This window comes from Saxophila tyrrhenica (genome assembly GCF_035928015.1).
Source record: "Saxophila tyrrhenica strain CCFEE 5935 chromosome Unknown scaffold_3, whole genome shotgun sequence".
Taxonomy (NCBI): Eukaryota; Fungi; Ascomycota; class Dothideomycetes; order Mycosphaerellales; family Extremaceae; genus Saxophila; species Saxophila tyrrhenica.
The window spans coordinates 1,447,688-1,460,927 of NW_027041735.1; the positions used below are offsets into that span (position 1 = coordinate 1,447,688).

The 13,240-nt window shown below is 57.4% G+C and overlaps 4 protein-coding genes across 4 annotated transcripts; 2 read left to right on the top strand and 2 right to left on the bottom strand.

The window, feature by feature from the left end:
• Positions 1-318: 318 nt before the first annotated feature.
• Positions 319-4,410, bottom strand: CLU1 (Intracellular distribution of mitochondria; the record flags this gene model as incomplete). Its single annotated transcript, XM_064799779.1, has 2 exons — positions 319-4,295; positions 4,389-4,410. 2 exons carry the CDS (start codon positions 4,408-4,410, stop codon positions 319-321), a joined length of 3,999 nt encoding a protein of 1,332 aa, XP_064662534.1.
• Positions 4,411-5,226: 816 nt separating this feature from the next.
• LTR77_002521 (uncharacterized protein) lies at positions 5,227-6,861 on the top strand (the record flags this gene model as incomplete). Its single annotated transcript, XM_064799780.1, has 2 exons — positions 5,227-5,387; positions 5,439-6,861. The coding sequence occupies 2 exons, from the start codon at positions 5,227-5,229 to the stop codon at positions 6,859-6,861; spliced, it is 1,584 nt and encodes a 527-aa protein (XP_064662535.1).
• Positions 6,862-7,656: 795 nt separating this feature from the next.
• LTR77_002522 (uncharacterized protein) lies at positions 7,657-9,318 on the top strand (the record flags this gene model as incomplete). Its single annotated transcript, XM_064799781.1, has 1 exon — positions 7,657-9,318. The coding sequence occupies one exon, from the start codon at positions 7,657-7,659 to the stop codon at positions 9,316-9,318; it is 1,662 nt and encodes a 553-aa protein (XP_064662536.1).
• Positions 9,319-10,393: 1,075 nt separating this feature from the next.
• Positions 10,394-11,556, bottom strand: LTR77_002523 (uncharacterized protein; the record flags this gene model as incomplete). Its single annotated transcript, XM_064799782.1, has 2 exons — positions 10,394-11,271; positions 11,331-11,556. 2 exons carry the CDS (start codon positions 11,554-11,556, stop codon positions 10,394-10,396), a joined length of 1,104 nt encoding a protein of 367 aa, XP_064662537.1.
• Positions 11,557-13,240: the final 1,684 nt, after the last annotated feature.

A 13,240-nucleotide genomic window follows, 5' to 3' on the forward strand; every position in this document is an offset into this window, starting at 1 on the left:
CCGACGACATCACCACCACCACTCAGGTTAGGATATATGTAACGGTGAGAGGTGTATAGGGGAGAGGAGGTATACACAACAGTATTGCTACATAATCCTACAGCATCTAGAGTGGTGATGTCGAGCCCCCCAACAGCAGTCACATATATATACACACGCCAACGCAACGCAACGCAACGCAATGCAATGCAAGTTCAAGCCAACAAAACCATGCCCTTTCCACCCCATCTCCTTGATTCCGCAATGCCAGTCCTGATATCCCTGACCGACACCCCACCACCCCACCATTGACAGCCAACAGCACTCAGGTGAGACCCCTCAAGCCCCAACCCTCGCCTGCCTCCTCTTAGGATTCGCCGTCTTCTTCTTCGGCGTACTGCTCGCCTGCCCCGCCTCGCCGTTAATATACCGCAACAACTCGTCCAGATTCCTCTGGTCGATCCCTTGACCCGTCCTCTCACCCCCAACCCCACCACCTACACCTCCCCCAACCTGCCCAACCCCACCAACAACCTCATTCCCCGCGGTGCCAGCAACAGGCGGCGCCGGCCGTCCCCCCATCGCCACCCTCGGCATCCTACTCCCTCCCCTACCGCTGAAAAGCAGTCTCCTGTTCTGCAGCGCATTCGCCTGCCTCGCCTGACTAACCGCCGAATGCGTAAGCGTCTCGAGCCAGTTCTCCGCTTCCTTCGTATTCGGGTTCTCCGCCCCCAACTCCGCTTTAAACACGCTATAGCTCTCCCGCATCTTCGCCACCGCCTGCTTGCTATCCTGATCTAATGCAAGAGCCTGCGCGAGCTGGAAGAGCAGCGTCGCGGTCGCGATGGCGTGTTTGCCGCTCAGGTCTTCGCAGATCGACAGAGACACCTCGAACCAGAGGCGGGATTCGTGGAAGAGCTTCAGGCTCTGCAGCATCACGGCGGCATTGTTGAGCGTGGTGATGGAGTCCGGGTGGCGGGCGTCGTAGACGAGTTTCCACAGCTCCAGCGCGTGACGCACGTACGCCAGAGCATCTCTGGTGTTGCCTGTCGCGTGCTCGAAGAGGGAGAGGTTGAGATATGCCAGTATGGTCTCGGCGTTGTCGATGCCGAGGGTGCGCTCGGAGACGATGACGGCTTTCTTGGCCAGCTCGACGGCCGCGTTCTTCTCCTCGAGGCTGTAGTAGATGGTGGAGAGGGCGTAGTAGACGCGCGCGACTTCGGGGTGGAGGATGCCGTAGATTTGCTCGTGGAGGCTGAGCGACTCGAGGAGGAGCTCTTGGCCGAGTTCTTTCTGGTCTTGCTGGAGGGACATGCGGCCGGCGTCGAGGGCTTCTTCGGCGAGCACACTCCGAGGGGCGGCATCCTTGAAGACGGGGACGATGTTGAGGATGTTGTCCGGGTGGAACGTGGTAGGCGGTAGTGTTGGTGAAGCCGAAGCAGCACGATTAGGCGAATGATCGGCCTTATTCTTTTTCTTCTTCTTTCCGCCTTCTGAGGGCGGATGAGCGCCGTTCGTTTGCGGAACAGTAAGCGAGTCGGATGATGCCTTTGTCGCCAGACCATTAGGCTGCTGGGGTGCAAGCTGCTCCTTTGTAAACCGGTACTCCTTCGCCTCAAGCTGAAGACCGAGCTTCATGCACACCTCCCGTAGCATCTGCAACTCCCTGCCCGCCGGCACCAAGTCACCCTCTAGCTGTATCCGGTAGCGAAGCTCAACCTGCCTTCTCACCTCAGCAGCCAAGCTCTGAGGCGTGACCTTGCCGAACGAGAACTCAGTATCCGGATACATCGCCTTCAACTCGTCATCAACCTCATACTGCGGATTGCCGTTCAGCCCAGCACCAAGCAAGCAATTCAGCAGATGGCTGATGCAGTACTGCGCAAAACAAGCAGGTAGCTCCTTCAACTGAGCATTGGCAAAGTGCTTAAACACTCTGCTTACCATCTCCTGTCTGCACAGCTGGCCGAGCGCCTGCACGCGCTTGTCGTCTTTCTGCTCTGAACACAATCGTGAGATCTCGCCTAGGTACCGCACGTTGATGCCGCGCTTGTGCATTTCACGAACGAGACTCTGACCATCCATTGGGAAGCCAGCTTCGCCTTCTTGCATCTCGCGCACGAGTCTGGGGATGACTTCGGATGTGAGGTACGTGCAGACTGTGCGGACAGCTGCCTCGTCGGCTTCGTACTCGGCCTTCTCCTCGTCGCTCTGTGGTTTTTGACCGGAGAAGACGTCCGGGTTGAGCGTGAACGAGAAGCCAGACACATCCACTGTTTCCTGCGGCCGTTGCTCCTTCGTGCCTTGATCCGCCTTTTCAACCGCAGTCTCGCCGTTCTTGTCCGCATCCTCGCCATCACTCTTCGCCTCGCCATTCGTCTGCTTCTGCTCGTCCTTCGCCTCTCCATTCGTCAACTCCCCCTTCTCCCCCTCCTGCCCCTGCCCCGCTCTCTTCCTCTCAACCTCCTTGGCAATATACTCCCTCAACTTCACAATCCTGTAAGAATCCACCAACTCGGGCCTCAGCACCGTCATCCTATGCGGGTACCGCTTGCCCTCCTCCTGCTCCTTGCCGCAATACTTCTCCAACCAGTGGATATCCAGCGGCGTCACACGGTACAAATCCAGCACATATTTCCGGCCATCCGTGCCTAGCAGCCCCTTGGTTTCTACGCTAGCTTCTAGCTCGTGCTTCTTGCCCTCCTTGTCCCACACTGCGTGACGCTTCACGCGCATCGCTTTGCTCAGCTCGCTAAAGGGCTGCACAAAGCTTTCCATGGACGCGATGATGTCCCTACCCTCAACGCCGCCGTAATCGATTTGGTGCTCGCCGGGGTCCCGCTGCTTGAAGATCCCAGGCACGATGCTTTGGCCTACTACCCTCTTTCCCAAGTAGTCGACAACCACGGTGCCTGGTGTGAAGAGGCCGTTGATGTCCAGCTGGTTGACAGCCTTGACGCCCTGCACATCCTTGCCGGTCGCTATGCGCGCCGCTTCGTCCCCGCCGTCTGTCGCGAAAGTGCCGACACCGTCCGCGCCGAAGGAGTAGAAGACGTTGTTGTACACGAAGATCTGCGCATCTCTTGCTTCCGTTGGATTGAGAGGCTGTACCTCCCCTCTCGCAACCAGCGCTGCGCCTCGTACTGCCGCTTCATTGTACTCGGCGAACAGCTTGCTCGTCAGTCGCTCTCTGAACACTCGGTCCTGCACCGTCTCTTTCGGGAGCTCTCGGGTCGATTGGAACTCTTCATTCCAGTCGCGCAAGGTCTCAGCGTTCTCTGCGCCGGCCAGAAGGTAGGCTTCCTGTGTTCGCGTGAGGTCGGCTTGATGCTGGTGCGTAGAGGATGCTGAGACGAGCCATGGCGCGGAGGGTATGCTGTTCGAGAGCTGGTAGGCGGCTAGTGGGTCTCGCTGGCCATTGTGTTCCTGGAGCTTACGGAAAGAGGAATCGAAGGATGGTGATACCTGTTCCAGTAGGCTGATGAGGGAGTGTGCGGAGAAAGCCTTGGGTGAGCTGCGAGGTGTCGGGTCAAATTTGTTATTGGTGGACTTGTTGACGTAGAATCCTGTGACTGCGGAAGTGATGTAGTATTGCTCGCCCTCGTTCGTGGTCACCTGCAGGTAGAGCAGATGGCCGCGCATTCGAAGGTGTGGTGGAGGTGGGTTCCATGCGGACAGCGAGATGTTCTTGACCGTCTTTGGCGCTGCCTCTCGCGACTTCGCCAGTAGTGTAGACACCGAACCTGGCGCATTGACGTCGTAGTTCGCGACTGGATTCGACTCATCGCCGCTCTTGCTGCTAGGAAGGTCTATGCTATCGCATAAGCTCAAGCCGGCATCAATGCCCATGACCAGGTCCGTCCGGTCTCCCGCTGCACCGATCAGCTCTCGTACACGAACAACATGCACGCGTGCTTGCGCTTCGGTGTAAGGGTCTTCCACCAGTTTGCATGTCGGCTCCTGAACAATGTCCGGGACCTCAGACAGCTCGATGAAGTCATTGACACGCTTGCCCTTGTGCTCAAGATGGAAGCAGGAGTACTGGAAGGTGTGCGGCGTGTCTATGATCGATTGCCGGATGTCCTGAACCTGCTCTTGGGTTGAAACCATGATCTGCGTCTGCCCGGGAGCATGCGGCAGCTCGATGGTGAGTTGGAAGACATTGTCCGTCTGGGGTGGTTGTTCGCCATTCTCGCCATCCTGCTGCTTCTCTTCGGTGGACGTGCCGTTGGTCAGAGTGCCATTGGCTTCGGGGGGTGTCGCGTGCTCGTTGGATGAGGTGTCGGAGGGCGGTTTGGACTGTGCATCGACGTCTGCTGTTGATTGATGTTAGCTGGCCATTGCGTGGCATTGTCCAATGGCTTCGTTCATGGGGATGATGTGTTGTGCATATGAATGAGTAGACTCACCATCAGTCGATCTGTCGGCCATACTCCAGGAGCTTGGTCAATCTGCCGGCTTCTCCTCTTCAATGGGTATCACAAGCAAGTGCTGAGCGAGCGTCGGATGGAACAAGGGCAATAGTATTACAGGGAACCCGCAGGCGAATCGATGAATATAGTACACAGAAGCAAACACTGCAAGCAATGGAAGAGGTGTCTCTGAGAACCAAATCACACGTCCAAAAGCATATTTTCTTAGCTCGACTCGGATCAAGCACAGGTCATAACCGACGCTGCCGGTTTCGCCCGGGCGTTGTTTGATGACGATGACGTTGGAAGTTGGAGATCCTGCTACTACATACCTGTGCTCCTGCTTTATCTTGCAACCCTTCCATGGAGATGTTCGAGGGATTGGCAGGAAAACTCACACCTTCACATGCGCATTCAATCCATGTCTTCGCATCATGACAGCTGCAGAGAGAATTGAGTTACAGTAGAGCCGGTCCGGAACGCGTAGCGTGTCGACGCATCCTTGTCAAAATACCAAGAAGGCAGGACCTGCCCTCCTGAGCGTGATCTGGTGTTGTTCGAGTGTCTTTTATTTCTGGTATACGATCGTAATAACAGAAATTGACAATGTCGTTCTGCCAGCGGATATGACGCGATCAGGATAAAAGTACGCGACGGGCGATTAGGATTGGAGACATTGGCCAACATGGCCGTCCGCTCATTAACACCAGCTCGACAGCTGTTTAACAAGTCTTCGCTCTTTCCGCCACATATTCACAAACCATTCAGTCCAGTTGGACCTCAAATACCAAGACCTCTTCAACCACCATGGGCGTGCCGGAGGCAGCTCGTCACAATGGACGTTGGACCGCAGAATCCGGGTCCACCGGACGAGGCAGACGGATCAGGAAAGGAACCACCCAAGAAGGATGAAAAGACGAAGTTCAACTGGAAGGAGACGACTTTCAAGATGGCCGAGGCAGCTTTGACGACGTTGGCATCGGTGGCGATTTTAGGGTGAGTTGAGTCCGCCTTCATGCGCAACCAGCAAGCTCATATCCACTACAGAATCGTCGGCTACAGCTACACGCGGTACTACAAGTACATGATTCTCGAAAAGATGGAGAATGCTTTCGCTCCGGGCGACCCTGTCCTCGACCTGGCAGCAACCGCAAAAAGAGGGTTACCATCCGACTACCCAAAGGACGCCGCAGACCAGGGGAAGCAAATGGAGCACTGGGTGCTGCGGGATGAACAGGCACTCATCGACGCAATCGTCTCCGGCAAAGCCAAGGGACAGTACTTCCTCCTCGTCGGGGAGAAAGGCACCGGCAAGTCCAGCATGCTCATCGACGCCATGGCCAAAATAGACGGCGAAGGCTGCGCCATGTTCGACGCCCACGCCGACCCAGAGATCTTCCGCATTCGCCTCGGCAAAGCCCTCGACTTCGAGTTCCACGAAGACAACATCGGCTCCCTCTTCTCCATCCGTGGGCCCCGCGACGCCTCCGCCCTGCTGGACGTCGAGCGCGCCTTCAACAAACTCGAGAAAGTCGCCCTCAAGCGCCGCGACCGCCTCAACAAACCCCTCATCATCATCGTCAACTCCATGCACCTGCTCCGCGACGACGACGAAGGCCGCGATCTGCTCGAACTCCTGCAACAGCGCGCCGAGCAATGGGCCGCCAGCAACCTCGCCACGGTCGTCTTCAACTCCGACGACTACTGGATCTACGAGCGCCTCAAACAATACGCCACCCGCATGAACGTCATCCCCATCCTCGACCTCAACAAGCCCAAAGCCCTCTCCGCCCTATCAAACTACCGCCTCAAATTCCACGGCGAGCGGACCTCCCCACAGATCCTCGAACAAGTGTACGACCTCGTCGGCGGGCGCCTCTCCTACCTCGGCCGCGTGGCCAAATCGGCCGATATGCTGCAAACGGCCAAAGATATCTGTCAGATGGAGAAGACGTGGTTCCTGAACAAATGCTGGATCCTCGGCATGGAAATGGACGACGACGTCATGGACCAGCAGAAATACGCCTCGGCCGCCATGGTGCTGGCGAAAGCCCTCGTCGATCTCGAAAAGGACATGGAAGCCACCTACGACCCGGAGAAAGGCCACATCTTACCGCAGATGCCTTTACACAAAGCGCGCCAGGTCATGACCCGCGCGGACTTTATACAAAGCTACGACGCCATCAACGTCTTCACCATCGACAGCAACGCCATGGTGCGAGCGGACAGCGTGCCGATGATGAACGCCTTCCGCGAAGTCTGCGCGCAACCTGGGTTTGAGGAGTTTTTGGAGGCGACGTTGACGCGCATCGGGGATATTGAGAGTCTGGGGCGGACGAGGGAGTTGACGATTAAGGATTTGTGGGAGGGGGGACGGTATGAGGCGAAGATGGTTGATGCGAGGGGGAGGGAGAGTGGGGGGTTGACGTTTGCGGTGAAGGAGAAGGAGGGGGAGGAGGGGGGTGATTAGTCAGTAGGATGATGGGTGATTGGGGTGGTGTGGCTCGCGGTTAATCGCCGTTGATGAGGCGTGGGATGGTGTTGCAGTCGTACCAAACGAGCTTAGTTTGTTTGAGATAACTCCCCGACAACTGGTCACTTGGAAATGCCATTCAAGTTGACTGATCTGTAGCAAGACCCATGTGTTGATTCCTCTTAACGATCTGTATGATCGCCGTCAATCCCACCCGGCACAGGCCGTTAGTGCTCGAACAGGGGGGCAATTTGCCGGGGTAGGAGTCGATAGAAACTCTACACACGAGAGCACGAGCGCGCGCAATCTCATGTGCCTGCCGTTCTCGTGAACGTTGGCTGCCCGTTCCTTTCAAGCCTTTTGACAGTTTGTCTTCTAGTCATGTCGCTGCATGACGGCGATTGTTGATTACGGTACTCCATATTTCTTCTGTGCATACGGAAACCACAGTCCAGGCCGATCTGCGACGCCAGCGGTCCCCTCGCGGCACTCTAACTGATGCAGGCTGATGTAGCCAGTGCTGCCGGTGGTGAGGACGAGTTTTGTTGATTGGCGGTGACTTTTCAATACTCTCACTTTCACGAATCTCACCGGCAGGCATTGGATCATTCATACCGCAGACGACCGACTTTCCATTGGGTGGAAGCTTCACCGCGGTGGTGGAAGGCAGAGGACGGGATTGCGAAGCGAAGGGTGCATTGAAGCGACTGGGGTTCTGGGGACACAGAATCGAGCGGGTGCAGCGACAACACATCGTGGGAGGAGAAGGTGGTACAGACAGACGTCACGGGCATGGCGCAAACGATGAGCGGACAATGGAGCAACACCTCCCCCACAGAGACCTACGAGGACCTCCACCCCTCCGCCCGCCGACAAGACTCCAACGACTACAGCCAGGGCAAAGGCATCCGCCGCGTCCCCAGCGACGCATGGAACATCATGTCCGACTCCGAAGAGCTGAAAGTCCGGCGACAATCGGTCAAAGCGACCAATGCCTCGGCCATGCGGAAGCGGTCACGGAATACTCTGCGAGAGAAGAAGAAGGAGACGCCAGAGCCGGTGGATGATACGTTGTGGATACACCGGGACAAGCTGGCGCAGATTGAGATTCAGGAGATGGCGGCAGCGGGGATCGATGTGAGCTCGTACCGACGGTCTGTTAGTGCCGGGCCGGGCGCGAGTGCCAGGTCTAGTAGATCGCAGTCGCGCTCGAGGAGGCCGAGTAAGGATAAGACGGCGGAGCAGGGGTCGGAGGAGGAGTATAATGCGTATTCGGGGTATGAGGATTTTGAGCGGAAGCGCATCTCTACGATACCGGCCGCAGATGAGGAGGAGCAGGACTTCAACCCGACGGTGGATACAGAGTTTCGCACGCCGGAAGAGGTGGCTGCTGAGCATGGCCCTTCTTCGAGGTCGAATTTGATCCGACCTAGTACGTCGCGGATACCGGTGTCGAAAGCGAGCCCTGTGCCTGTGCCGTCGAATGTGGTGGATAGAGACTCACCTCTACCGCGCAGTCGCGGGAATAGCAATGCGTGGAGTGGGAACCCAGGATGGGACGATATGCAGTATGCGAGGAGAGCTCGGAGCAATAGTATTGGCAGCCAAGTCCTCCTCGACGACGATGGCAGACGGACACCTCCACGACCAGGCAGCTCAAACCTCGGATCTTCTGGTGAGAACAACTCACCCCCGAAGTCACGCCTACCAAACAAAGCCACGCCTACATCCGGCGCCCGCAAGATCGGCACGCCCAACGGCTCTATCACAAGCAAACAACGCACCAGCGTGAGCAGAGAAACCCGCCCCGTCTCCCGAGGCCATCAGTCCCGCCCCTCCACCAGCCGCCAACACGCCCCCGAGGGCGAAGCCCCCTGGATCGCCAGCATGTACAAACCCGACCCCCGCCTGCCTCCCGACCAGCAAATGCTGCCCACCCACGCCAAACGCATGATGCAGGACCAATGGGAGAAAGAAGGCAAAGCCGGCACAGCCTACGACCGCGACTTCCGCCCCATCAACGACACCGAGCTGCCACCGCAGAAGGCGAAGGCTTTACCACTTACGCCGCTCAGCCCGACCAGCCCGCAGCTCAACCGCCTCCCAAGCGACCGCTCCAACTCGCCTAGTAAGGCCAGCGCAGCGCTCAGCCCGGGCTTCCAACCCCAATCTCCTCCCTCCCCCAACTCCGCCAACACGAACGCCTGGCCCCTGACGCCCAAAAGCGAGACCCCGAGCTCGCGGCCCGGGACGAGCGGCGGGTATAAGATCACGCCCACCATCACCACGCCGCCAGCTATTCAGAGGACGCCTTCAGCCCCTCAAGGGCAAGCGCAGGGAGCGCAGGCACAGCCGCATAATCCTACGCCTAGGATTCCGGATTTCGATGAGAAGGAGGAGGATACGGGCGGGGAGAAGAAGAAAGGGGGATGTGGGTGTTGTGTTGTTATGTGAGCGTGCCGAACTTGCTCGCCGAGGGACAGGTGGAGTCTGGGAGAGGAAGAGGGAAAGGGGTTCGACAGCACTGGACGTGGACTACAGCAAGGAGGCGGCAGACAACCTCTTTTTTCTTTTTTCACTTTTTCATCATTCACTCGAGATCGCGCACGGGCGCGGGAGCAGGAGCAAGCGGAATTGTGTTGTGACAGCGTTCGAGCGGGCTGTTGTTTGTATTTGCTTTGTTCATTACTCCAGGATTCTTGACATACTCACGGGGTCGGCGGAAGGGATGCGGTTTGTTCTTTTGTGGGTACGGGCTTGTGTGCTGTTCATACGTGTACCTTGGCCTTATATATACCCCTCTCGGCGCTGGAGGAGCGGATGGCGGCGAGAGAAATGAGATTGATACCAGATTGAACTCCCACACACAGCACGGGTACGACGTCCCAGCTGTCAAGTGCTCTTCAGCGTATGTACAGGGGGATCTCTCGGTGAACGGCGGGCATCCCTGGGCTCCTTGCCAACTACGTGTACTTGCCCGCGCTCGTGCTCGTGGCACGACTAGCTCCTGTTGCATCCCACATCGTCCCGTGCTCTGAGGGGAGGTGCTGCGTATCTCATGAAACGCGGTGGCGGCTTCCCTCGTTCCTGCTTCCCTCTCTGCCAGCAGACGGCGTCTCTATCAGAAGCCTGAATTACAAGGTATTCCTTCAGAGTATTGCGGTAAGCCGATGCTGCAATCTGAGTGGAACTGACGACGCAGCAACGTTGAATGGCTGACCTGAGCCTAGTGGGTGATGTATGCTGGGAAAGGGGTTGAGGCTACGTTTTTGTCGGATAGGTATTCTAAACCGCAGCCAGGAGACGTCAGACATACCCGAGCGTACTGGATCGGGATGGTTGGGCCGGCTCTGCTGTGCGGGCCGGTTTCAATTGCAAAGCTGTAAGGACTGGTCTGATTTTTCGTCTGTGAGAACGTGAATGCACCCAATACAGCCCCTTGCAAACGACTCATCTTCCGACTCTCAACGAGAATATTTACTCGCACTCCTGCCTTGCCCCGCCTGCACAGGAAACACTCCCACCCCCATTAAGCCTTGCAAGGAATATGCGCCGGCACATGCCCCTTCTTATACACCGCCGCATGCACCTGCAGAATATTCCCGTCCTTCAACGTGATATCCACCGAGCAACTCGCGTCCTGGCTCGTCCCAGCATTAACCACCGACTCAATCAACCCATCCACCTCCTTCTTCGGCGCTCCTGCGGTAGAGCACTGCTGCAACTGATCGTTATCCTGCGCCGTCGCCCCGCCGCTCGTCTGGCCCAGCCCGAAGCCCGCGAGCCCGGTCCCGGCCGCCGTGACGAAGCCGACGGAGAAGGGGTGTTTGTGGGTCCAGTCGTAGAATTTGTGCGCGATGGGGACCGCTTTCGCGGCTTTGTGGGCGGCGCGGCCCCAGTAGTCCGCGACGACGAAGGCGGCGGCGTTGGTTTCGCGGGCGCAGGTTTTGAGCGTGCGGACGCAGTAGTCGATGTTGAGGCGTTTGTCGAGGCTGCGGCCTTCGGGGAGGGAGATGGCGGTGGAGAGGTCTTCGGGCTCGTCGTTCATCTGAAGGGACTGCGCGTTGATGGTGTGGATGTCGTCGTCCCATTCGTCGAGCGGGATGCCGAAGTGGACTCCTGGTGCCGCTTGCCACCACTTGTAGGTCTCGCCCCAGAGGTCCGTGACGTTGCCGTGGCCGAAGCCTGCTGCGAACTGGCCGTAAGGATCTGGGTCGTCGGCGGCGGCCACACTGCTGGATGCTTCGTGAAGCTCGACGGCATCTGCATCGTCGTTCCTCTTCGTGTTGCCATGGCGAAAGATCCTGAAGGACCCTGCGTTGTGCCCGGTCCCAGTGAAGTCGACACAACCACCGTTCGTGGAAGCTAGCCTGTGCCCGCAGTGCTTGCCCTGATAGAAAGCGACAACTTTCATGGTTGAGTAAGCCAGAGGAAGAGTGGGCTCGTACAGCGCAATTTAGACTCACCATCTCTCGCCCTGTCAACCGATTGCTTGTTAACCGTAGCTGATTGGGCGTTGACCGGGATGATGTAGCATTTGCCGTGAGGTGTGTAGTTCTCCTTGCGAGTGCTGATCTCGGCGGAAGAGCATCTCTCTCCCAGCCAGAAATTGATCCGAAAGCCATGGACTGTGCTCATGAAGGGAGCAAGCAGTGACAAGAGGACGAACGCCCGAGTCGAAAAAGAAGCCATCCTGGCCAAAAGCGGTGGAGGTCGAGACGACTGCATGTCTGATGGGTGTTGGAAGTTGTTGGCGGCAGAACCTTGACCCTCATATCTTTGTGCACCTATCCTGGCGCCATGGAAGGTATCTTCGCGAAGCAACGCTAAGGCGTCGCCGAAGCTTTCCAATGCACCTTGATCTGGTGCTTGGGGCGTCTTGTCAAACGCTTGCGTGAAGCCAGAACGTGGTAGTGGATCCGAGTTTGCAGAAGGATGTCAGAGCAATGCGGAGAGTAGACATTGGGGCCAAGACTGTACACGGGCACCCCGGCGTAGCTTAGGTCGAAGGGCATACTTCTTGTGTGTTGATTCGTGTTACTGGTACCACAGGATGTCAGCTGATTGCGATGGGGCCAAGAGGGTCTTTGTTCATATACCAGCGGTCAGCGTGACTCACCCTGCGCATAGTTGCCACGATCCTTCGAACATGCGTTACGCCCAATCCACAAGCTTCGAGCCAAAGGCGTTCAATGGGGCGGAATCAGTTGAAAAGGTCCTGCCAATTCGTCGTCTCCTCACAAAGGATCGAGAATTGTATATCACCTTCCTGCTCCTACCTCGGATCTTTGAGCCTGTCGTCCCCAGATCATACACCTCTCTCTACCAGCAGCACGATGCATCCCAAGCTCGCAGTCATCATTACCAGCCTTTGCCTAGCAGTCGGCGGACACGCCGGCCCAGCCATTCCACCAACGTACAAAGTCGGCGGACCATGTATCGGCTTAACGCAGCGCAATGCTTGCAACAAGAATCACGCGTTCGTGGTAAGTGAGCTTGGGCTTGAGCAAGCACATCGTCTTCCGCTGACCTGAGCGCTTTCGTATAGCTGACCTGCAAACTGTGCGTGGGAGCCGGATGCAGCTCCATGTACACCTGGCATATCAAGGAACACTGTGGGCCGCCGTATTGTGAGGATATTCCTGGGCACCGGGTGTTTTGCGGACACTAGTCGATGTTCTTGCAGCTGGACCGGTGAAGGGCCCTGGGACGAGGCGGACAGGCGGATGAAGGTCACGGATGGAGAAGAACTCGGTGTAGTATGTCGGCAACTCCCCGATGCGATTCTGGACAGGGATGGGGCTGGTGAATCCAGCTTGATGCGTAGACTCGGTAGCTCCTTGAACCTTTCACGCGAGTGAAAGTCGGCGTCGTCTTCCCCGTATCGTTCTGCTCCTGTTTGCTTTGATCGAGTGATGCGGTCTTTGCACCGTCCGTCTGCGTTAAAAACACTTGTCGAAAGCGCGAAGTGAGTCACCTCGCAGCATTGTGTAACATGCGGCTGTCGAGCGATGCATATGCAACGTGCACTAGTCGTCCTACCGATCCATCCAGTCGATCGACAAGTACTCCAACGGCAGGCCTGGATGCCAGTGGTAGCACGAGGTATGAGCTCGGCATATGCAACGTCAGCTAGCCGTGCTACCCGGCCGCCCAGTCGGGGGTAGAAGCTCAAGGTCGGCGGGTGCACGAGCGGTCCAGCCCACAGATGCGGCAGGGTCGTGCTACCATCTCCCGACCAGTGGACTGGAGAGCCGCATGTCTGCATGTACCCTGTGAACGTCTGCAGGCCGCATATGCAACATCTACTAGTCGTCCTCCCCGCTCGACCAGCCAGCACCCAGCATCGTTCGAACCCTCGCAAGAACCCCAGACT